Source organism: Podarcis filfolensis, assembly GCF_964270895.1.
Source record: "Podarcis filfolensis genome assembly, chromosome: 4".
NCBI classification, from domain to species: Eukaryota; Metazoa; Chordata; class Lepidosauria; order Squamata; family Lacertidae; genus Podarcis; species Podarcis filfolensis.
In genome coordinates this window covers 104,350,941-104,373,997 of record NC_139607.1, presented here as the reverse complement: position 1 = coordinate 104,373,997, position 23,057 = coordinate 104,350,941, and the positions used below count along the sequence as shown (strand labels likewise).

The 23,057-nt window shown below is 47.3% G+C and overlaps 2 protein-coding genes across 3 annotated transcripts in view; one reads left to right on the top strand and one right to left on the bottom strand.

The window, feature by feature from the left end:
- The window catches only part of LOC310760731 (uncharacterized protein), a 60,037-nt gene that overhangs the window by 11,465 nt on the left and 25,515 nt on the right, over positions 1–23,057 (top strand). The window contains exon 3 of one of the 2 annotated variants that reach the window (XM_083609812.1): positions 13,247–13,740. In XM_083609812.1, coding sequence (XP_083465938.1) covers positions 13,339–13,740 — 402 coding nt within the window. In that variant the 5' untranslated portion in view covers positions 13,247–13,338. Of the gene's footprint in view, positions 1–13,246; positions 13,741–20,040; positions 20,236–23,057 lie in introns of those variants that run through there. The other variant, XM_083609813.1, reaches the window with a different exon arrangement.
- The window catches only part of TIMM10B (translocase of inner mitochondrial membrane 10B), a 270,934-nt gene that overhangs the window by 227,170 nt on the left and 20,707 nt on the right, over positions 1–23,057 (bottom strand). The gene's annotated exons all lie outside the window — the stretch shown is intronic.

Genomic DNA, 23,057 nt, shown 5'->3' with positions numbered 1-23,057 from the left:
CATTTTTTTTAAATTTTTTTAGAGAAACTAAGATCTCTAATGCGTGGGCTCTCAGGCTGGGCTGTTATTATATCTACTGCCTTCTGAGCACCATTAAGTTTACGGTTTCATGTTCTAGCTTTAGGTTATAGTTTAACAACACAAATTTGATGTGTTCAGCTCTCCCTAAGGGTTCACACCCTGATTTTGTTGAAGGATTCCTGAGGTGGCCGCTGTGCCCTGGGTTCCAGGTGGTGGGCCTAAGCCACCCACTAAAAGTCACAACGGTCTCATACTTTGTACTTGGAAAGACCATTTTGCCCCTTTATTTTATTTTATTTTTCCCAATTGGAGATGACAAGCTGGAGGGGCATATTGGAATCCTCTCTGGGGCAAAAAGGCTTCATGGAAGCTTTGTTGCCAGGAGGAGTCCAGCTAGGGTGTTTAGTGAGCTCCATTTCCCTCTAATACCGAGGGGGAGTTGCTCAGTAGATTACACTAGGAGATAGAAGAACGGGTACAAGAAAGGGACAAAGAAGGGGGGTAGAGAAAATAATATTCTATCAGTATTCAAGTTATCTTTCAGCTAAAGCAATCCCTGCCTACCAGTAAACTACAAGCAATTTGTCAGAAAACCACAGGCCCTAGCCTGGGAAACCACGGGTCTCTCCACCCGGAAAACCACAGGCCCTAGCCTGGAAAACCACGGGTCTCTCCACCCGGACAATAACCACGGATCCAAAATTCTACCTCAGCGCTGTTTACAAGACTAACCCTAGTGTGGGGCCCCAATTAGTGAACCTCCCTCTCTACCATCCACGAGAGAGAGAGATTTGTAAGGACGTCTCCGGATGACTCCGAGGAAGACGTCAGAGAAATAACAAAGTTCCGCGCTTTCCCCTGCCAAACTCCGAGAGGGAAAACGGGGGAGAGAAAGAGAAAGTTTAGGACGTTCCTGGCCAACTCCGAAGGGCAACGTCAGAAAACAACAAAAGTTCCACGGTTTCCCTGGTCAAACCTCCGAAGGGGAAATCAGGGGAGAGAAAGAGAGAGTTTAGGACGTTCCTGGTCGACTCCGAGGGGCAACGTCAGAAAACAACAAAAGTTCCACGGTTTCCCTGGTCAAACCTCCGAAGGGGAAATCGGGGGAGAGAGAGTTTAGGACGTTCCTGGTCGACTCCGAGGGGAAACGTCAGAAAACAACAAAGTTCCACGATTTCCCTGGTCAAAACTCCGAAGGGGAAATCGGGGGAGAGAAAGAGAGTTTAGGACATTCCTGGTCGACTCCGAGGGGAAACGTCAGAAAACAACAAAGTCCCACGATTTCCCTGGTCAAAACTCCGAAGGGGAAATCGGGGGAGAGAAAGAGAGTTTAGGACGTTCCTGGTCGACTCCAAGGGGAAACGTCAGAAAACAACAAAGTTCCATGATTTCCCTGGTCAAAACTCCGAAGGGGAAATCGGGGGAGATAAAGAGAGAGTTTAGGACATTCCTGGTCGACTCCGAGGGGAAACGTCAGAAAACAACAAAGTTCCACGATTTCCCTGGTCAAAACTCCGAAAGGGAAATTGGGGGAGAGAAAGAGAGAGTTTAGGACGTTCCTGGTCGACTCCGAGGGAAAACGTCAGAAATGGAAAGAAGAAAAGTCCAGCTGCCATGGAGACGTTACCTTTCCACCCCCCTCCCAATGTATTAACTTCAGACAATACTCACGTTCGTAGATGTCCCTCGTGGATCCTGGGATCCTTTCTCTTTAGCCGGCTTGACCTTGCCTTTGCTCCCCCTGGCTGGGCTTTTGGTGACAATTGATTACCACCTGCAAAGAGGAGGCAGGGAGAGGAAGAAGGATCCCTGGGCTAAGGTTGCCCAGTGGCGCCCGATCCCCTCTATCTCCCCCCTCACCTTCACAGGAGGACCAAGTGTCCCTGAGCATGGTCACCAAACTGTTACCGGAAAAATCCGAGGGCTCCCTTAGACAAAAAGTAAAGACACCAACCAGGGTAAATTGAAGCAAATCAGCAGCCTGTAGGCTTGGTCTTTATTGTAGAAAGACTGTCGCGACAGGGTGCTCCCCTCACTTGCAGGTGAGAGGAAAGACACAGAAAAATGGTGTGCAAGACCTTATAAAAACTTTTGAAATTCCCATCCTCTAGGTCAAGCCCACCCCCAGAAACATCATGCATACATTACAGAAAGGAGGGGTTGAGGGAGGAGTTGTGGTGGTAACCTGAGTGTCCTGTCACCTGGCTGATTCCCTTCTCCCCCCTCCTCATGAGTCATTTTTTCAGAAGACAAAAGGTAGTCGCAGTTTCCTGCCCCCTGAGGGAAGATCTGATCATTGTCCTTTGTTCCAGTCCATGCTGAATCCACTCCCATATGGAAGTTCTTTGTGATCTTGATTGTCTTCTGTCTAGGACCATCAGGGTTGGCATAGCAACTGGGCAGGGCTCCTGTGGATGTGCTGGGATGGTGAAGGGATTATGGCTGGCCTGTATCAAACCTTCCCCATTTTGCAGTCCTTCCTTCATGGAGTAAAATAAAAGTGGAACAGTGCAAATCCGATGTATGGTTGATTTTCTATGAATTTATAACAGAAGCGTAGCGTATGTAGTGTGTGAGTGTGAGTGTGTGTGAAGTTTGTACAAACTGAATGATGGGGAGGGGGGGTTTTCTGCTACAATAGTAAAAGCACAACTTCAGGCAATACCAATGAGACGGAAACATGGAAGGTGCCTAAAGAAGCCAGGGTGGCTATCTAAAGAACTTTTAACTGAGTTAAGATTAAAAAAGGATGTGTACAAAAAATGGAAAAGGGGGGAAACCACCAAAGAGGAATTCAAACAAATAGCCAGCACGTGTAGACACAAAGTCAGAAAAGCTAAAGCACAGAATGAACTCAGGCTTGCTAGAGAGGTTAAAAGCAACAAAAAGGGCTTTTATGGGTATGTTCGTAGCAAAAGGAAGAACAAAGAAACAGTGGGGTCACTCAGAGGAGAAGATGGTGAAATGCAAACAGGGGACACAGAAAGGGCTGAACTCCTCAATGCCTTCTTTGCCTCAGTCTTCTCCGATAAAGAAAACAATGCCCGACCTGAAGAATTTGGAGCAAATGATTCAGCAGAGGAAACACAGCCCAGAATAACTAAGGAGACAGTACAAGAATACTTGGCTAGTCTAGATGTATTCAAGTCTCCAGGGCCAGATGAACTGCATCCAAGAGTATTAAAAAAACTGGCAGATGTGATCTCAGAACCACTGGCAGTCATCTTTGAGAATTCCTGGAGAACAGGCGAAGTCCCGGGAGACTGGAGGAGGGCAAATGTTGTCCCTATTTTCAAAAAGGGGAAAAGAGAGGACCCAAATAATTACCGCCCAGTCAGTCTGACATCAATACCAGGGAAGATTCTGAAGCAGATCATTAAGCAAACAGTCTGTGAGCACCTAGAAAGGAATGCTGTGATCACCAATAGTCAGCATGGATTTCTGAAAAATAAGTCATGTCAGACTAACCTGATCTCGTTTTTTGACAGAATTTTTTTTTAATAAATTTTTTATTGATTTTCCAACATAAATTAAAACACATTACAACTGACAATACATAGACAAACAAACATATAAACACGTATAATTTCATAACCTCTTTTTCTTAAGCCTTATTTCAATGACTTCCCCATACCTCCCTTTTCTGCATCCCTATTTTAAATTTTTTCAGCAACCCCTAATTTCAATTACTTATGATTCACTTTCTTTAATCCTTTTTCTCTTACCCAATCATTTATCGCTGCAATTCTGTTTTACATTACCCATGACATTTTAGCACTCATTGATTTTACAACAGTTCTTAAGATAAACGTTAAATTTTTTCCAATCTTCTTCCACCATCTCTTTTCCTTGGTCGCGGATTCTGCCAGTCATCTCAGCCAGTCCCATATAGTCTATCACCTTCGTCTGCCACTCTTCCAGCGTGGGTAGTTCTTGCGTCTTCCAATACTTTGCTAAGAGAACTCTTGCTGCTGTTGTAGCATACATAAAAAACATCCTATCTTTCCTTGACACCAATTGGCCTACCATGCCCAGGAGAAAGGCCTCTGGTTTCTTGTGAAAGGTACACTTAAGAACCTTCTTAATTTCATTATAGATCATTTCCCAGAAGACAATAATCCTTGGGCACGTCCACCAAAGATGGTAGAAAGTACCTTCAGTTTCATTACATTTCCAGCGTTTATTATTGGGCAAATGATAGATTTTTGCAAGCTTGACTGGGGTCATGTACCACCTATAGATCATTTTCATAATGTTCTCTCTTAAGGCATTACATGCCGTAAACTTTATACCGGTGGTCCATAACTGTTCCCAGTCAGCAAACATAATGTCATGACCAATATCTTGTGCCCATTTAATCATAGCTGATTTAACCGTCTCATCCTGTGTATTCCATTTCAACAGCAAGTTGTACATTCTTGACAAATTCTTAGTACTGGGTTCTAACAATTCTGTTTCTAATTTTGATCTCTCCACCTGAAAGCCAATTTTCCTGTCCTGTTTGAATACTTCATTTATCTGGTAATAATGAAGCCAGTCTCTTACTTTAAACTTCAATTTCTCATAACTCTGTAGTTTCACTTTTCCTTCCTCTTGTTCTATAATTTCCCAGTATTTTGGCCATTTAGATTCCATATTAAGTTTTTTCACTTCCTTAGCTTCCATTGGTGACAGCCACCTAGGGGTTTTGTTTTCCAACAGATCTTTATACCGAATCCAAACATTATATAGTGCTTTCCTAACAATATGGTTTTTGAAACCTTTGTGAATTTTAACCTTGTCATACCATATATATGCGTGCCAACCAAACCTGTTATTGAACCCTCGTTTTTTGACAGAATTACAAGCCTGGTAGATGAAGGGAACGCAGTGGATGTAGCCTACCTTGATTTCAGCAAGGCATTTGACAAGGTGCCCCATGATATTCTTGTAAAGAAGCTGGTAAAATGCGGTCTTGACTATGCTACCACTCAGTGGATTTGTAACTGGCTGACTGACCGAACCCAAAGGGTGCTCATCAATGGTTCCTCTTCATCCTGGAGAAGAGTGACTAGTGGGGTGCCACAGGGTTCTGTCTTCGGCCCGGTCTTATTCAACATCTTTATCAACGACTTGGATGATGGACTCAAGGGCATCCTGATCAAATTTGCAGATGACACCAAACTGGGAGGGGTGGCTAACACCCCAGAGGACAGGATCACACTTCAAAACGACCTTGACAGGTTAGAGAACTGGGCCAAAACAAACAGGATGAATTTTAACAGGGAGAAATGTAAAGTATTGCACTTGGGCAAAAAAAATGAGAGGCACAAATACAAGATGGGTGACACCTGGCTTGAGAGCAGTACATGTGAAAAGGATCTAGGAGTCTTGGTTGACCACAAACTTGACATGAGCCAACAGTGTGACGCGGCAGCTAAAAAAGCCAATGCAATTCTGGGCTGCATCAATAGGAGTATAGCATCTAGATCAAGGGAAGTAATAGTGCCACTGTATTCTGCTCTGGTCAGACCTCACCTGGAGTACTGTGTCCAGTTCTGGGCACCACAGTTCAAGAAGGACACTGACAAACTGGAACATGTCCAGAGGAGGGCAACCAAAATGGTCAAAGGCCTGGAAACGATGCCTTATGAGGAACGGCTAAGGGAGCTGGGCATGTTTAGCCTGGAGAAGAGGAGGTTAAGGGGTGATATGATAGCCATGTTGAAATATAAAAAAGGATGTCACACAGAGGAGGGAGAAAGGTTGTTTTCTGCTGCTCCAGAGAAGCGGACACGGAGCAATGGATCCAAACTACAAGAAAGAAGATTCCACCTAAACATTAGGAAGAACTTCCTGACAGTAAGAGCTGTTCGACAGTGGAATTTGCTGCCAAGGAGTGTGGTGGATGTTGTGTATTGAGTCAAAGGATTTTATATCTGTATTATTGTTGTCTGTATTTGCATTAGGGTAAAGTAACTGCCTTTTGGTTCCAGAGGGTACAGCTACTATTGGTTCATTTAAGCTGCTGTATTTGGATCCTCTGTCTTATTGGTTTCCTCCAAAAGGCAGGACTGTGATTGCCTGATATTGTTCCCTCCAAAATGTATCCTTTCTAGCTAGTTCCCTGTCCCTATAAATGTAGCTCTCCCCTCCTTAGTTTCAGTCTTGTTTGCTTTAATAAAGAAGTGTTACTACAGAACTGTCTCCAGCGTATTATGTCAAGAGAGCTGAAATCACAAACCCCACGTCACAACAACTGGCGACGAGGATGGGATCCGGAATGCTGAGGAGCGGTTAAACGCAGCCCTGCCTCAGAGTCCGGATTGTAGCTAAGAACAAGACTCACTGGCCAGCTGAGAAGACGACCTTGCCCACAGGACAATGGAGAGTCCAAGGGTATTGGAGCCCTTCCAGCCATCAGAGCCCCACACGTGGGAAGACTACGTCGAACGCTTCGAGTTCTTCGCAGTGGCTCAAGGGATCACCGATGCCAGCAAAAGAAGGGCCACATTCCTGAGCTACTGTGGGCCTGAGACCTTCAAGCTGGCCAAGGCATTGCTTGCTCCAGCGAAGCTAAGTGAGACACCTCTCAAAGATATTCTTGCCTGCCTGACAAGCCATTTGGCGCCTACTGAGACCAAGATGGCCCGGCGGTTGGAGTTTCATAAGAGGCAACAGCGTGCTGGGGAGTCTGTATCTGCATTCCTAGCTGAACTGCGGAAGCTCGCTCAGCACTGCGACTTCCAATGTCTGGAAGAGACTCTCCTGGATCGGTTTATCGGTGGTCTGAGCAGCAAGAAAGCCAGAAGACGCATCGTGGCTAAAGAAGAGGTTACCCTTGCTTCAGCCTTGAAGGAGGCCACCGCCACGGAGAATTATGAAAGAGAGGAGCTTGAGGCCAGTCGCAAGGCCCCTAAGATAGAAGTTGCGCATGCCATGGACGAGCTAGAGGCTACTCCGAGCCAAAGCCCAGTCCGTGGGGTCGAGTCAGTGCGTCAGGCCTGCACAGTGCACAAAGATCACCGAGGCAGGTGCCCTGGTTGTGGCGGAAACCATGAGCGGAAGAGTTGTCGTTTCCGGGATGCTATGTGCCGGACGTGCGGGAAGACAGGTCACATCGCCAGGGTCTGTAGATCGGCGGCGTTGGGAGCGACAGGAGCAACTAGACTGGAGCATCGCAGACCGTCCACGGCAAACCATGTTCTAAAGGACTGCCACTACGTAACGGAGATCAACGGGAGGGTCGTGCAGTTTCCAGCACAAGGCAAGGCACACGTCAAGGTGAAGATTGAGGGTCAGCTGTGCGACATGGAGGTGGACTCCGGATCTGGATTCACTATCGTGTCGGACCAGACCGCGAGGACATTCTTCCCCAGGGGTAAGTTGCCCCCTCTGGAGCCCTTCCCGGCAACCTTGCAGTCATACTCAGCGGGCCGCATCCATGTCATGGGAATGTGTGCCGTGAGAGTACAGTTCCGGGACAAACAGGCGGTACTCAAACTGGTGATTGCGAAGGGCAGTCGCCCCAGTCTCCTGGGCACTGACTGGTTCCCCGCCCTGGGACTGAGTATATCAGGGCTTAATTCAATCCAAACCTGCCCTGAGATGAGCGAGGCATTATGCAAAGAATTTGCTGGTCTCTTTAATGGAAAACTGGGTTGTTATAAAGGGCCCCCAGTTGACTTTGAATTGGACCCTGGGGTGGCCCCAATCCGACTCAAACCAAGGCGAGTGCCATTTGCACTGCAACCCAAGATCGAAGCAGAGCTGGATAAATTGGTCAAGCAGGGAGTTCTCGCACCCGTGGACTCTGCTAAGTGGGAGACTCCAATCGTCACGCCCCTTAAAGCAAATGGGGAAGTCAGGATCTGTGCAGATTACAAATGTACTATCAATAAGGCACTCAGGGGAAACTCATACCCCATTCCAGTCGTATCACATCTGTTGGCTAAACTGGCTGGGGGCAAGGTGTTCGCCAAAATTGACCTGGCACAAGCTTACCAACAGCTGCCAGTAACCCCACAATCAGCGGAAGCACAGACTATTGTCACACATAAAGGGGCGTTCAGAGTTAACAGATTACAATTTGGAGTTTGTGTGGCCCCAGGGATTTTTCAAGGGCTTATGGAACGCCTGTTAAGAGGTCTGCTGGGGGTCTTGCCATTTTTTGATGACGTTTTGATTGCTGGAAAAGACCCACAGGAACTGGTTGCGCGTGTCCGTGCAGTGTTGCTCAAGTTCAAGGAGGTGGGGTTGCAACTGAAAAAGGAAAAATGCAGTTTTGGGGTGCCAACTGTGGATTTCTTGGGGTTTAAAATTGATGCATCAGGCATCCACCCCACAGATGCTAAGATTAAGGCCATCATCGAGGCACCACGACCACAGGACAAGACGCAGTTGCAGTCATTCCTGGGACTTACTAACTTTTAGCATTCGTTCTTACCCCAGAAAGCTTCGGTAGCTGAACCATTACATCGACTGTTGCAGAAAAAGAACGTGTGGCGATGGGGGCAGGGGCAGCAGAAGGCTTTTGACTCCTTGCGAGGAATGCTGAGTAGCAGGAGCGTCCTTGCTCATTATGATGAGTCGAAGCCGCTGGTCCTGGCATGTGATGCCTCTCAATACGGCCTGGGGGCGGTGCTGAGTCATAGGGAACCGGATGGGTCGGAAAAGCCCATCTCTTTCTATTCCCGTACGTTGTCGCCCATGGAGCGCAACTATGCTCAAATTGACAAAGAGGCGCTTGCAATTGTGGCAGGAATCAAAAAGTTCCATGATTATGTGTATGGTCACCATTTCTCCATTGAAACGGACCACAAACCACTGTTAGGGTTGTTCAACCCAAACAAACAAACGCCACGAATTCTCTCCCCCAGAATGTTGCGTTGGTCTATATTCCTGAACGGGTTCCAGTATACCTTGACCCATGTGCCGGGGAAACGGTTGTGCCACGCTGATGCGCTGTCGATTGCCTCTTCCTGGCGGGAGCAATGTGGATCCTGCTCCAGCGGAGCACATAATGATGCTGGAAACACTTCCGGGGGCTCCTGTAACGGCTACTGATATAGCTGAGAAAACGAGGAAAGATGCTGTTCTCTCCCGTGTGCTCACTTGGGTGGGGAGGGGGTGGCCAGGTGGTCCGCATGAAGACAAATTCAGGCCTTATGCGACAAGGCAGCACGAGTTGTCCATGCATAAGGGTTGTCTCCTGTGGGGAGATAGGGTGATCATCCCAGCACCACTGAGAAACAGGGTTCTTGAGACGCTTCACATGGGACACCCGGGAATGGTCAGGATGAAGTCACTAGCCCGATGTTATGTGTGGTGGCCTGGAATGGACCAGAACATAGAACAATGGGTACGAACATGCAAGGCATGCCAAGAGGTGCGGCCAGAAGTGGCCAGAGCACCAGTTCACTGGTGGGAGCAGTCCAGATCTCCCTGGAGCCGGCTGCACTTAGATTTTGCTGGGCCATTCCAGGGGAAGGTCTTTTTGGTTATCGTCGATGCATATTCCAAATGGTTAGAAGTGGCGATGGTCCCTAGCATGGCATCAGCTGCCGTAATCAAGGTGTTGAGGCAGCTGTTTGCAACCCACGGGTTACCTGAGACCATTGTATCAGATAATGGGGCAGCTTTTGTATCCCAAGAATTCAGGGCATTCTTGGCTGATAACTTCATAAGAGGGGTCACATCCGCGCCCTTTCACCCATCCTCCAATGGGCAGGCTGAGCGCATGGTAAGAACAGCCAAAGAATCCATTGCGCGCTTAATGGAGGGTAACTGGTCAGCTCGCATCGCGCGAATGTTATTTTTGCAGCATGCGACGCCGTGTACTGCGACGGGCAAGTCGCCAGCTGAGCTGCTCTTGGGTAGAAGACTGGTAACGGTGCTGGATTATGTCCACCCCGATAAAATGCCAAACCGTAATTCAAGAGAAACCCCCCAGGCTGAGGCTAACACAACAAGGTATCTCGCCCCTGAAGATCTGGTCTGGGTGAGGAACTATTCACGAGGTCCGCGGTGGGTGGCTGGTGTGGTCACCCGGACTAGTGGACCAGTGTCCTACTATGTGACCTTGGAAAATGGGCAAGTTTGGAAGAGACATATAGATCAGCTGAGGCGCCGGGCGCTCAGCAGGGAGGGGTCAGATAATTCATCCCTGGCTAACGACGCAGAGCTGCAAGACCAGAGTGAAAATGGCCCAGAGGTGCAGTCACCAGGGGCTTCAGCAAATGAACCAGGGTCTGCTAGTCCTCAGGATGACGAGGTACAGGTAGGGGACCCTGCGATGTCTGGGACTCCATCTGTTCCTGACGAAACCCCTATGGCAACCCCCCCTACCACAGGTAACATCCAATCCAGAACCGGCAACACCTGTTGTCAGGAGATCAAGTAGAAGTTGTAGGCCCCCACAGTACCTGAGAGATTACGTCTGCAGTGATCACTAGGGGGGGAGGGGTGTTGTGTATTGAGTCAAAGGATTTTATATCTGTATTATTGTTGTCTGTATTGAATTAGGGTAAAGTAACTGCCTTTTGGTTCCAGAGGGTACAGCTACTATTGGTTCATTTAAGCTGCTGTATTTGGATCCTCTGTCTTATTGGTTTCCTCCAAAAGGCAGGACTGTGATTGCCTGATATTGTTCCCTCCAAAATGTATCCTTTCTAGCTAGTTCCCTGTCCCTATAAATGTAGCTCTCCCCTCCTCAGTTTCAGTCTTGTTTGCTGTAATAAAGAAGCGTTACTACAGAACTGTCTCCAGTGTATTATGTCAAGAGAGCTGAAATCACAAACCCCACGTCACAACAGTGGAGTCTCCTTCTTTGGAGGTCTTTAAGCAGAGGCTTGACAACCATATGTCAGGAGTGCTCTGATGGTGTTTCCTGCTTGGCAGGGGGTTGGACTCGATGGCCCTTGTGGTCTCTTCCAACTCTATGATTCTATGATTCTAGACACGCAAAGGTAGTTCTATTGTGCTTTGGGTGCTGGGACTTCAGAGGTGTTTGCTAATCTTATACCTGAGTCTTGCCCTGCCATGTCTGCTTATGCTAATCTTGTACCAAGGACTTGTCTGGACATCTTTGCCAAGGCTAACCCCTCCCCTTTGGTGACATGTCAGTGATGGAGCAACGATGCTGTACGAACTGGATTCTGGAATATGGTGGGAAAGTTTTAAAAGTCCTTGTCGCCCCATCCTCGGGGTTCAAAATTCCTCTTTGAACCTGTTGCGCAATAAACTTTGGTCTACAGCTATTTCCTCCGGTTGGTGGCTGGACTCCTTCCTTTATTTCGCAGGGACCCGCGGGCTCCGCTCAACCAGCTGGGGGACTGAGCAGCCTCACACCTAGATTTTTCCGTAACAGCAGGAACACCAGCCTGAATGCCAACCCAGCAGAACCCGAGCAATCAATATGTGTGTGGGTGGGTGGGTGGGGGGTGACAAACAAATTCGCACCAGGTACCACCTGACCTTGCTACGCCTCTGCAGGGGACAGGTCTCCCTTGGGAGGTGGTGGGCTCTCCTTCCTTGGAGGTTTCTCAGCAGAGATCGGAGGGCCATCTGCCATGGATGCTTTCGCTGAGATTCCTGCATTGCAGGGGGTTGGACTAGATGACCCTGGGACCCCATTCTACCCTCCCATGTCTGAATTCTAGGGTGAGTTTCCTTACTTCCTGCAAAGCCCTTTTCCCTGCAAACTGTTCCTCCGGTTTCTGGCCAAGGGAAGGAGATGCTCAGAGCCCAACCGATAGCCTCACCCCCAAAAGGATATCTGGGCATTGAGGTAGCCAGGGGGGCAGCTGCCCCCTAAATCCATAGAAAAATAATAATCTGAGGTTTTGCCAAGCAAGAGAGGGCTGAGCTGGGGGACTCGGCTTTGCAAGGGTTAAAGGGAACTGAGCTGCCTTCCTAGAGAGGCCAGGAAGCGGGGGGGGGCAGGTCCTCCAGAGCCAAGGCCCCTCCCTCCCCAGGCCTTCCCTGCTTGGGTGTCTCTCCTGCAAGGCCTGCCTGGCTCTCCCCTCCTGGGATCTGGTGAGTCTCCTGTCTCTCTGGGATCTGGTGGGGGTCCCAGGGCTGCAGCAGGGGAGGGGGCCGGGGGGGCCTGATCTGCTCCTGCAGGGGGGGGGACCCCAAGTCAGGGAGGAGAGGGTCCTGCCAGGGAGGGGCCAGGTCTGCCACGCTCTCCTTCCTGCAGATCAGAGGATCCCAAACGCATCTGGCCTTCCGCCCCCCCCTTCAGAAAAACAATGACTCCCACGAAATCTCCCTTCTTTAAACAAAGGAGTCCCTGGGACTTTGACTCTCTGTGACGTCTCTCAGCGTCACTGCAGAACAGAGGGAACATCTGCAAATGGTTTTCGATAGCTGGACGAGAAGGTGGAGGAAGGAAAAAAAGTTGGGAAAGAGAGGCCAGGAGTAAAGAGAGGGATCCCAGCCCAGAGTCTGGCTGCTGCATTGGGGACCAGTTTCCCAGTGTCTCCCAGGGCAGCTCCCCACGGAGGCCACTGCAGCAATCCCCTCGCACCCAGAGCAGGGCATCCCAGGACCACATCCTCTCTGTCCCAAAGGGATTGGTGCTGGCAAAGCAGCCGGAAATGGGCGCTGCTACTCACCGAGCCTCCAGGGACCTGGGAATCAATGGCCCTGCGTGTGTTAAGCCATCTAAGAGAATAATAATAATAAATTTGCTGCCTAAATTCCAAAGGAGATGTATTTGGCCCCACCCACTTGGCCCTCAGGGGGTTGACTAGATACATACCTGGCCCTCAGAGCAAAGAAAAAGGGACCCCACCCCAGGAGTCTGTCTTGAGAGCAGCAGAGAGTCCAAGTGCAAGAAAAGGAGACAGAAGGAGGGGAGAAATGTGCCCTGAAGTGGGGGTGGGGGGAGAACAACTCCTGAGGACCCCCGGATGAGGACCCCCACTAGAGCCAAGCATCCATTTTTCAAATGACTCCCTTGTCAGTCCTGACTTCTTGCATTGACTGGAAGGCAGGAGCAACCAGGCTGATTCATCTCCCAGAAACCCCTTCAGTTGCCTCCACATTTCGCATTGCTAGAGGGCTAGAGACTTACTTCTTCTCCCCTTCCTCCTCCTCTTTCTTTTCAAAAAGGTATCTCATGGTTTGGGCTCTGGTACCGTCCAGTCCTGATTCCTGGCAAGTCTCATCCGTGCTTGTTCAGGGATCTGTTTCTTCTCCTGACCTACAAATTCTGTAACAGAACAATGTATTTGCTTTCTAGGATTTGCTAGAGCTTCTCATTAAGACGGGACAGAACTTGGCAGAAGACCAAAGGGTACCTTCTGATCTCTCAGAGGCTTCCTGAGAGCACAGATGGATGAGCAAGACCCAGCTGGCCCTGAAGAAGGAAGAGGCCATGCTAACCAAACTGGGAGCAGTGGGGGATTCTGGGAAAACTCTGTGCTGAAGATCCTGGGTGAGGAGGACACCCTCCGCTCAGAGGTGCAGAGCCAGCAGGTGAGGCAGTTCTGCTGCCAGGAGGCCAAAGGACCCCGAGAGGTTTGCAGCCGACTCTACCACCTTGACCATCAGTGGCTGAAACCAGAAAGGCACACGAAAGCTGAGATGCTGGACATGGTGATCTTGGAGCAGTTCCTGGCTGTCCTTCCCCCGGAGATGGAGAGCTGGGTGAGGGACTGTGGAGCGGAGACCAGTTCCCAGGCGGTGGCCCTGGCCGAAGGTTTCCTCCTGAGTCAGGCAGAGGAGAAAAAGCAGGTGAGAGAGACTTTCCTCTGGATACTATCTTGACCAGAGCCAGGGCCTTTTCGGATGTGGCTCCGTCCTGGTGGAACGCTCTCTCACAAGAGACCAGGGCACTGCGGGATTTGACATCTTTCCTCAGAGCATGCAAGACAGAGCTGTTCCGCCAGGCCTTCAGGGTTCAGGGTTCAGCCTGATTCTTTTCTTTCAGTACAAGAATAAGCAATAAAGAGGCTTCCTAGCCCGCTCACACCTCCTTTATAAGGCCGGTGGTAACAGTAGTTGGCCCTAGCGAATATTAAAGGTAAAGGTACCCCTGCCCGTTCGGGCCAGTCTTGCCAGACTCTAGGGTTGTGCGCTCATCTCACTCTATAGGCCGGGAGCCAGCGCTGTCCGCAGACACTTCCGGGTCACGTGGCCAGCGTGACAAGCTGCATCTGGAGAGCCAGCGCAGCACACGGAACGCCATATACCTTCCCGCTGGTAAGGGGTCCCTATTTATCTACTTGCACCCGGGGGTGCTTTCGAACTGCTAGGTTGGCAGGCGCTGGGACCGAACGACGGGAGCGCACCCCGCCGCGGGGATTCGAACCGCCGACAATGCAATCGGCAAGTCCTAGGCGCTGAGGTTTTAACCACTCTCAATTTTACTTGACTTGATCATGGATGGAGGATTTGACCTGGCATGTGTAACAGAGCCTTGGTTGGATGAAGCAGATGGGCCTGTCCTTGCCGCTGCTTGTCCACCAGGTTTCTCTTACGCACAGCAACCCAGGCCTTGTGGGCGGGGAGGGGGGGTTGCAGTGATTTTTAGGAAGTCATTAGTTTGCACCAGGCGTCCTATTGGGAAGACCCAGTTTTCCGAGTGCATGTTCTGGAAGTTGGGCAATAGAGTACAGGATTCCTTTTGGTGTACCGACCTCCCCGCTGCACCAAGGATTCCCTGCCCGAGCTGCTTCAGGTCGTGGCGGATGTTCTCCTGGAGATACCAAGTTTGGTTGTCCTAGGGGATTTTAATATTCATGCCGACACGACCTTACAAGGGGCCGCTCGGGACTTCATGGAAAGCATGGCCTCCATGGGGCTGTCCCTGAATAAGTCTGGCCCAACCCATAGCCGCGGACATGCCATGGACCTGGTGTTTACCTCTATGGATGTTGGTGATCTGACACTAAGTAAAAGCGAAACGAAAGAAGTGCCATGGTCAGACCACTTCCTGGTGCAACTGGACTTCTCTGCGACCCATCCCCTCTGCAGCGAGGTGGGACCGATTCAGATGGTCCGCCCCCGCCACTTGGTTTGCCCCGCAAATGGTTTCCAGAGTGCGGTAGGGGATGCTTTATCCCATGTTGATGGCCTTTCAGCTGATTCCCTGGTGGCCCGCTGGAATGTGGAGTTAACCAGGGCTATTGACTGTTTGGCTCCAAAGCGCCCTCTCCGATTACATGGAGCCTGGACAGCCCCGTGGTTTTCAACGGATCTGAGGGCAATGAAACAATCGTTGAGACGGCTAGAGCGCCGGTGGCGGATGACCCATTCTGAAGGTGACCGGACACAGGTTAGAGCTCAATGTCGAGCCTACCAAGTGGCGGTAGCGACGGCGAAGAAGACTTTCTTCACCGCCTCTATTGCATCTGCAGAAAACAGCAGCAGGAGACTTTTTCAGGTGGTCCGCAATTTAGCAGAACCACCTGCTACATCGGGGCCCAGTACGGGCCACATGATCTCCTGCAATGATTTTGCAAAGTTTTTTGCAGATAAAGTCGCTCAGATTCGGGAAGAGGTAGACGCCACCGTGGGATCAGGGCCGGGGTGGGAGAGTGCTAGAGTCCTGTCTAGTCAAATTGCGTGGGATCAATTCCAATCTGTTACCTCCGAGGATGTGGACAGGCTGCTTGGACGAGTGAAACCAACCACCTGTCTCCTTGATCCTTGCCCATCCTGGCTTATAAAAGCTAGCCGGGAAGGACTGGGCGATGGGTTTCGTGGGGTGGTGAATGCTTCCCTCCGTGAGGGAGCCTTTCCAGACCCGCTGAAAGAGGCGGTTATTAAACCGCTTCTTAAAAAACCATCTTTACATATCTTATATTTCAATTACTCGTTTCCTGACCTCCTCACACCTCCCTTTTTTGTATTCCAGTTCACATAGTTAATTCAGCAAATCCTTTATTATAAATCTTAACATATTGAACATCATATTTTCATCTAATTATCAATCCTTTTTTGCATATTCTTTTAACTTTGTTACTAAAACCATCTCATTTCAATCCTGCATCATTGTAACATTCATTAATTTTACATTATTTCTGTAGATAGTCTTTAAATTTCTTCCAATTTTCTTCCACCAACTCTTCTCCCTGGTCGCAGATTCTGCCAGTCATTTCCGCCAATTCCATGTAGTCCATCACTTTCATCTGCCATTCTTCCAAGGTGGGTAGATCTTGTGTCTTCCAATACTTCGCGATGAGTATTCTTGCTGCTGTTGTAGCATACATAAAAAAAGTTCTGTCCTTCTTTGGCACCAATTGGCCGACCATGCCCAGGAGAAAGGCCTCTGGTTTCTTCAGGAAGGTATATTTAAATACCTTTTTCATTTCATTATAGATCATTTCCCAGAAAGCCTTAATCTTTGGGCACGTCCACCAAAGGTGAAAGAATGTACCTTCATTTCCCTTACATTTCCAACACTTATTATCGGGCAAGTGATATATTTTTGCAAGCTTGACTGGTGTCATGTACCACCTGTATATCATTTTCATAATATTCTCTCTTAGGGCATCACATGCCGTAAATTTCATACCTATGGTCCACAACTGCTCCCAGTCAGCAAACATTATGTTATGTCCAACATCTTGTGCCCATTTAATCATAGCAGATTTGACCGTTTCATCCTGTGTGTTCCATTTCAACAGCAAGTTATACATTCTTGATAGTATCTTAGTTTTGGGATCTAGCAGTTCTGTTTCCAATTTTGATTTTTCCACCTGGAAACCAATTTTTTTATCCATATTATAAGCCTCCCTTATTTGATAATAATGAAGCCAGTCTCGCACTTTATCTTTTAATTTCTCAAAACTCTGCAATTTCAATTTGTCACCTTCTTGTTCCAAAATCTCCCAATATTTTGGCCATTTGGCCTCCATATTGAGCTTTTTCTGAGCCTTCGCTTCCATCGGTGATAACCACCTTGGGGTTTTATTTTCAAGTAAATCTTTATATCTTGTCCAGACATTAAACAATGCTCTTCTGACAATATGGTTTTTAAATGCTTTATGAGCTTTAACCTTGTCATACCACAGATATGCATGCCACCCAAAAACATTGTTAAAACCTTCTAGATCCAAAATGTCTGTGTTCTCAAGAAGCAGCCATTCTTTCAACCAGCAAAATGCTGCTGATTCATAGTAAAGTTTAAGGTCTGGCAGGGCAAATCCACCTCTATCCTTGGCATCAGTTAATATTTTAAATTTTATTCTGGGCTTCTTGCCCTGCCAGACAAATCTAGAAATCTCTTTCTGCCACTTCTTGAAACAATCCATTTTGTCCAAAATTTGCAATGATTGAAATAAAAATAACATTCTTGGCAATACATTCATCTTTATAACAGCGATTCGACCCAACAAGGAAAGCTTCAAATTTGACCATATTTCAAGATCCTTTTTCACTTCTGACCAACATTTCTCGTAATTATCTTTGAACAAATTTAAGTTCTTAGCAGTCATGTTAACCCCCAGGTATTTTACTTTCTTAACCAATGTTAATCCCGTCTCCTTCTGAAACCTCTCTTTCTCTTTTTTTAAAAAAAATGATATTTATTCAGAATTTCATCAATACAAAACAAAAACAAAACAGAAAAAATCAGAAAAATACAACACAAAATAAAACAAAAAGAAAAAACCAAAAAAGGAAAAAGAAAAATACAAATCTCAAATTTACAACTTTCCATTTGCTTATTTCTTGAACCTCCTCACACCTCCCTTTTTGTATTCTAGTTTAATTCGTTATTTCAGCAAATTCTTCCCATGTTTCTCAATTTTAATTTAAATTATTAATCTTCCCAATCTATCTTATCAATTAATTCAACATTGCCCTTCCATCTTTTAATATAATCTGTTATTCAATTTACCTTAATCTTTTTACCCTTATCTTATCTTAAAAATCTTAAAATTTCAAAATTTACATCATATGCATTCATATCTCCTTAAATCTTTTCTGCTAAAGCCAGTTTAGTTCCTTTCCAGCATGTTCCCTAATATTTCATTAATGTTACACTAATTCCAAAATTAACAAAATAATTTCCCTTGATATCTCTAGTTTTTATCCAATGTCCCTTCTTCCTGGTCTCTGGTCATGTCAGTCCTTTCTGTCCATTACATCGAGTCCATCAATCTGGTGTTCTTATGTCCGAGGCCCTTAAGTCTCTTCTTGGCCCCCTCTGCACATTTTCTTGTCCTTGTTTGTGCTTGCGCACTTCTTTGTCTATTGTTAGCTTCTTGGGGAGTGGGTCTCCGGAGGGTTCCATCCAGTAATAATTTCCATTTTCCTTCATCAGGCAAGTCCCTTCCCCCCAGTCCCACTCCCTGTTGTCATCTTTGTAATCCAAAAAGTATTTATCCAAAAGATAGTTGTTCACCTGTTTCATAGTCCCACTAGAGTTAAGAACTTCCTTAACTTCAAACACTTCCCAACACACTCCAAGTTCAATCAGTAACTTTTGTTCCTGCCGGACTCTGGATCTCTCCATTCGTGTTGTTTGAAGGAGAATCACTGCCAAATCCTTCTTCATCTGCCCTTGGACCTGCCTTATCAAACCAGATTCTTGAGTTGGTCGCTGTATGATTTCTTTATCCTTCTTCCCTGTTAAATCATATTCACTAGCCACAGCGCTCATCAAATCCAATTTTTCATGCATCAAATTCATTTTTTCATGCAGCTGCTCCAGCAAGCCAAGGGCAGACACTAAGCCTTCCTTCCAACACATTTCTGCTCAAGGTCAAACGGCAGGTCCCACGATCCAAATCTTGCAGCTGTGAGCTACAACAACAAGCTGACAAGCTCCCTCTAGGGGACACAGTTTCTTTTTGTATCCATTTTTAAAATGTATCCAACAAAAGAAATTACTTTCGATTTCAAATCCTTTCGATTTTCAAATACTTTGTATCTTTAAAATACAGAAATGCAGAAGGTGGCGTTGAAGTTAATTTGTTTCTCTTCTTTTTTAATACTATCTGTCAAAGCACTCCACTTTCAATCAATGGACGTCTCAAACAATTTCTGTCCCGACACCCCATCCCCAGGTTTGGGACGATGGAAACTTAAATTCCTTTACTCTCCTCCTGCAGGATTAACCAGTCAAATTCCCCCCCCTTTTCTCCTGCTTTCAAGGGGGGTTTTATTAGTTGTAGATGCAGGAAATTTCCAACTTTAAAGCAGTTTTCCAGGCTATTAGTTTGCAAGGTCTTTGCTTCAGTCTATATACAAAAAACGGGAGGCGGACTTCCTGTTTAAACCTTCCCGCTTGTGCCTAATTCATAAATTTTCTTGATCCAATTCTCCGTTTTTACTCACGGGTACTTGATTTAGAGTCCAAATCTCATCAGGAAAAAGTCAGCGCTCTCCGGCGTTGGCTTCGCGGCTTCCCTCCATGGAAATAGCAATCGGTTCGCAGCACCGCGCTGCTCACCCCACTTCACTCCGGAGCCCCGAAAAGGGGTTTCCTCATGAGTAGGGGAGGCGCTCTTGGTGCTCTGCCGAACCCCACGTTCCCAGGCTTCTCCACCTGGGATTTCTAGCGGGCCCCCGCCTTCGCCGCGGCGGGAAGACCCAATTTCCATGGAGCCCGTTCCTCCAAACGGAGGAACTCCGCCATTCGTCGTTTGCGCTGACCCGGAAGTCCCTGAAACCTCTCTTTCTCAATCGGTGTTAAATTTTTCTCAAGAACCTTAGTCTTTGACTTGTTCAATTTAAATCCTGCCACTTGACCAAATTCCTGAATTAATTCTAATACTCTTTTAGTACTAGATTCTGGCTCCTGTAATGTCAATACTAAGTCATCTGCAAACGCTTTAAGTTTATACTGTTTAGCTCCGACCTGAATACCTTTAATCAAATGGTCCCTTCTAATCATGTTTAGCAAGACTGATTTATTTTTAATTGTTTTTTTTATTTTTCACATATTCTGTATTTTTTTGTATTTTTGTATCTTTTTTATTTTTATTTTTCTTTTTTTATGTTGTAATTTTCTTTGTTTGTAAAATCTCAATAAATATCATTAAAAAATAAAAAAATAAAAACCATCTTTAGATGCGGCCACGATGGCCAACTATCGCCCAGTCTCAAATCTTCCATTCTTGGGCAAGGTGATTGAGCGAGTGGTTGCTGAACAACTCCAGGCACGCCTGGAAGAAGCGGACCATTTGGATCCCTTCTAGTCGGGATTCAGGCCTCATCACGGGACTGAAACTGCCTTGGTCGCACTGGTTGATGATCTCCGGCGGGCTAGGGACAAAGGTGAGAGCTGTTTCCTAGTTCTGCTGGATCTCTCAGTGGTGTTTGATACCATCGACCATAACATCCTTTTGGACCGTCTTGAGGGGCTGGGAGCTGGGGGCACTGTCATACAGTGGTTCCGCTCCTTCCTCCTGGGCCGTGTTCAGAAAGTGGTGGTGGGGGATGAGTGTTCAGACCCCTGGGCTCTCACTTGTGGGGTGCCTCAGGGTTCTGTCCTCTCCCCCATGCTTTTCAACATCTACATGCAGCCGCTGGGAGAGATCATCAGGGGGTTTGGGCTGGGTGTTCATCAGTATGCGGATGATACCTAGCTCTACCTCTCTTTCAAATCAGAACCAGTGAAGGCGGTGACGGTCCTGTGTGAGTGTCTGGAGGCAGTTGGTTGGTGGATGGATGGTGGCTAACAGATTGAGATTGAATCCTGACAAGACAGAAGTACTGTTTCTGGGGGACAGGAGGCGGGCAGGTGTGGAGGATTCCCTGGTCCTGAATGGGGTAACTGTGCCCCTGAAGGACCAGGTGCGCAGCCTGGGAGTCATTTTGAACTCACAGCTGTCCATTGAGGCACAGGTTAAATCCGTGTCCAGGGCAGCTGTGTACCAGCTCCATCTGGTACGCAGGCTGAGACCCTATCTGCCCGCGGACTGTCTCACCAGAGTGGTGCATGCTCTGGTTATCTCCCGCTTGGACTACTGCAATGCACTCTACGTGGGGCTACCTTTGAAGGTGACCCGGAAACTACAACTAATCCAGAATGCAGCAGCCAACTTCCGGTCAGCGCCAGCGGTTTAATGGCGGATTCCCTCCGAGCTGCGGAGGGAATCGGCTCAGCGAGGACAGGGTCTGGCCGCTACGGCGAAGCGGAGACCCGGAAAAATCACAGGCGGTGAAGCCTGTGAGCTCGGAGGCTCGGCGGGCTCCATTTGCGCCCCCCCGCTGCGAAAGAGCCTTTTTAAAGGCTCTGGACCGGAAAGGGGGTGAGCGGCGCGGAGCTGAGAGCCATCTACCTTCTTCGCGGAGCGAAGCCGCAAGCCATAGCCGGAGAGCGCTGATTCCTTCCTGGACAATTGGGAGCTAAAACAACTACCTGTGAGTAGGACTAAGCAAATATTTGGAAGAAATTTTTTAAAAATTCGGCCGGATCGGGAAAGGTATAAACAGGAAGTCTGCCTTTCCGGTCTAAGATAGTGAGTGCATTTAGACTTGGTAAAAGACAAGGAAAGAATAAGGCAAGAGACTGTTTGATTACCTTAAGAACAAAAGAAGAAAGAGACAAAATTTTAAATCTGCACTACCAAAGAACGCTGGAAATTGAAGGAACATTTGTGGAGATCTTCAAGGATATACCTAAATATATTTTGGATGCAAGGGCCTACTACAGAGACTTGGTGGCTCTATTGAGAAGAAACAAAATACTCTTCAGGTGGGAATTTCCCCAAGGTTTGTCTTTTAAATACAGAGGAAAGAAAATAAGAATAAGGACAGTAAACAATAAAGACAAGTTTTTGAAAGACCACGAGGAAGACCTACAGAAGAAAGTGGAGTCTGGTGAGGAGCTATACGCATCAGGAAAAGGAATTTTAGATATAGCAAACTTATCATTTGGACTCTCTAGTCCAGGGAGAGACAAACCACCAACAGAAGAAGAACAACAACTTGGAGCAGTTGGAGGGAAAACTAAGTAATTTACAATGGCGTTGCAACTCTTAAGTTGGAATTGTAATGGACTTAACTCCCCTCGAAAAAGAAAAAGTGTTTTTCACATTTTAAGAAAAGAGCAATTGGACTTGATATGTTTACAGGAAACACATGTAATGAGGCTTCACAGGAAAATACGTATCAACAAAAGATTGGGACAAGAGTTTATTTCGTCTGACAAGGTAAAAAAGAGAGGAGTGGTGATTTATGCAAAGGAGAAATTTTCACCGAAATTAATCTTTAAAGATGAACAAGGAAGATATTTGGCAATTGAAATTCAACATCAAGGAGAGAAATTTTTGATTGTAGGGGTATATGCACTGAATGAGGGGAAATCTGATTTTTTTAAGAAGTTGCATGAGACTCTTTTGGACTATATGGACTACAATGTAATCCTGATGGGGGGTATGAATGGAGTTGTATCTACAAACATGGACAAGGCACAAAAACAGGTAGTTACTAAAGATGGTAGACTACCAAAAACTTTTTTCGAAATGACTGACAATATGGACTTGATTGACATTTGGAGAACTAAGAACCCCCTGGAGAGAGAGGGAACTTTTTTCTCTGAAGCCAAGTTGACACGGACTAGAATTGACCAAATTTGGATTACTAGAGGAATGGCACCAAAGATAAAAAAAGTGGAAATCTGCCCTAAAACTTGCTCTGACCATAATGCTGTAAAGATGGAGATGAAGCAAACAACAACCGGCACCTTTAGATGGAGGATGAATGACGCTTTGTTTAGAGATGAAGAAGTATACAGGAAGGCCCAAAAAACTTTGAAAGACTATTTTGAAATAAATATGTCAACAGGGACTTCCGGTCGGCGCCAGCGCTCAATGGCGGTCTCCTGCTGAGCTCCGCTCAGGGAGACTACTCCACGAGTTCGGGTCTGACCGCTACGGTGAAGCGGGGACCCCTAAAATCACAGGCGCGGAAGCCTGTGAACACGGAGACTCGGTGGGCACCTTAAGCGCCCCCCCTTACTGCAAAGGAGCCTTTTTAAAGGCTCCGGAGTGGCATCGGGTGTGAGCGCGGTGCTGAGAGTCGCTACCCAGCCCGTGGAGTGAAGCCGCGTCGCCATGGACGGAGAGCGCCGATTCCTTCCTGACATTTGGAAT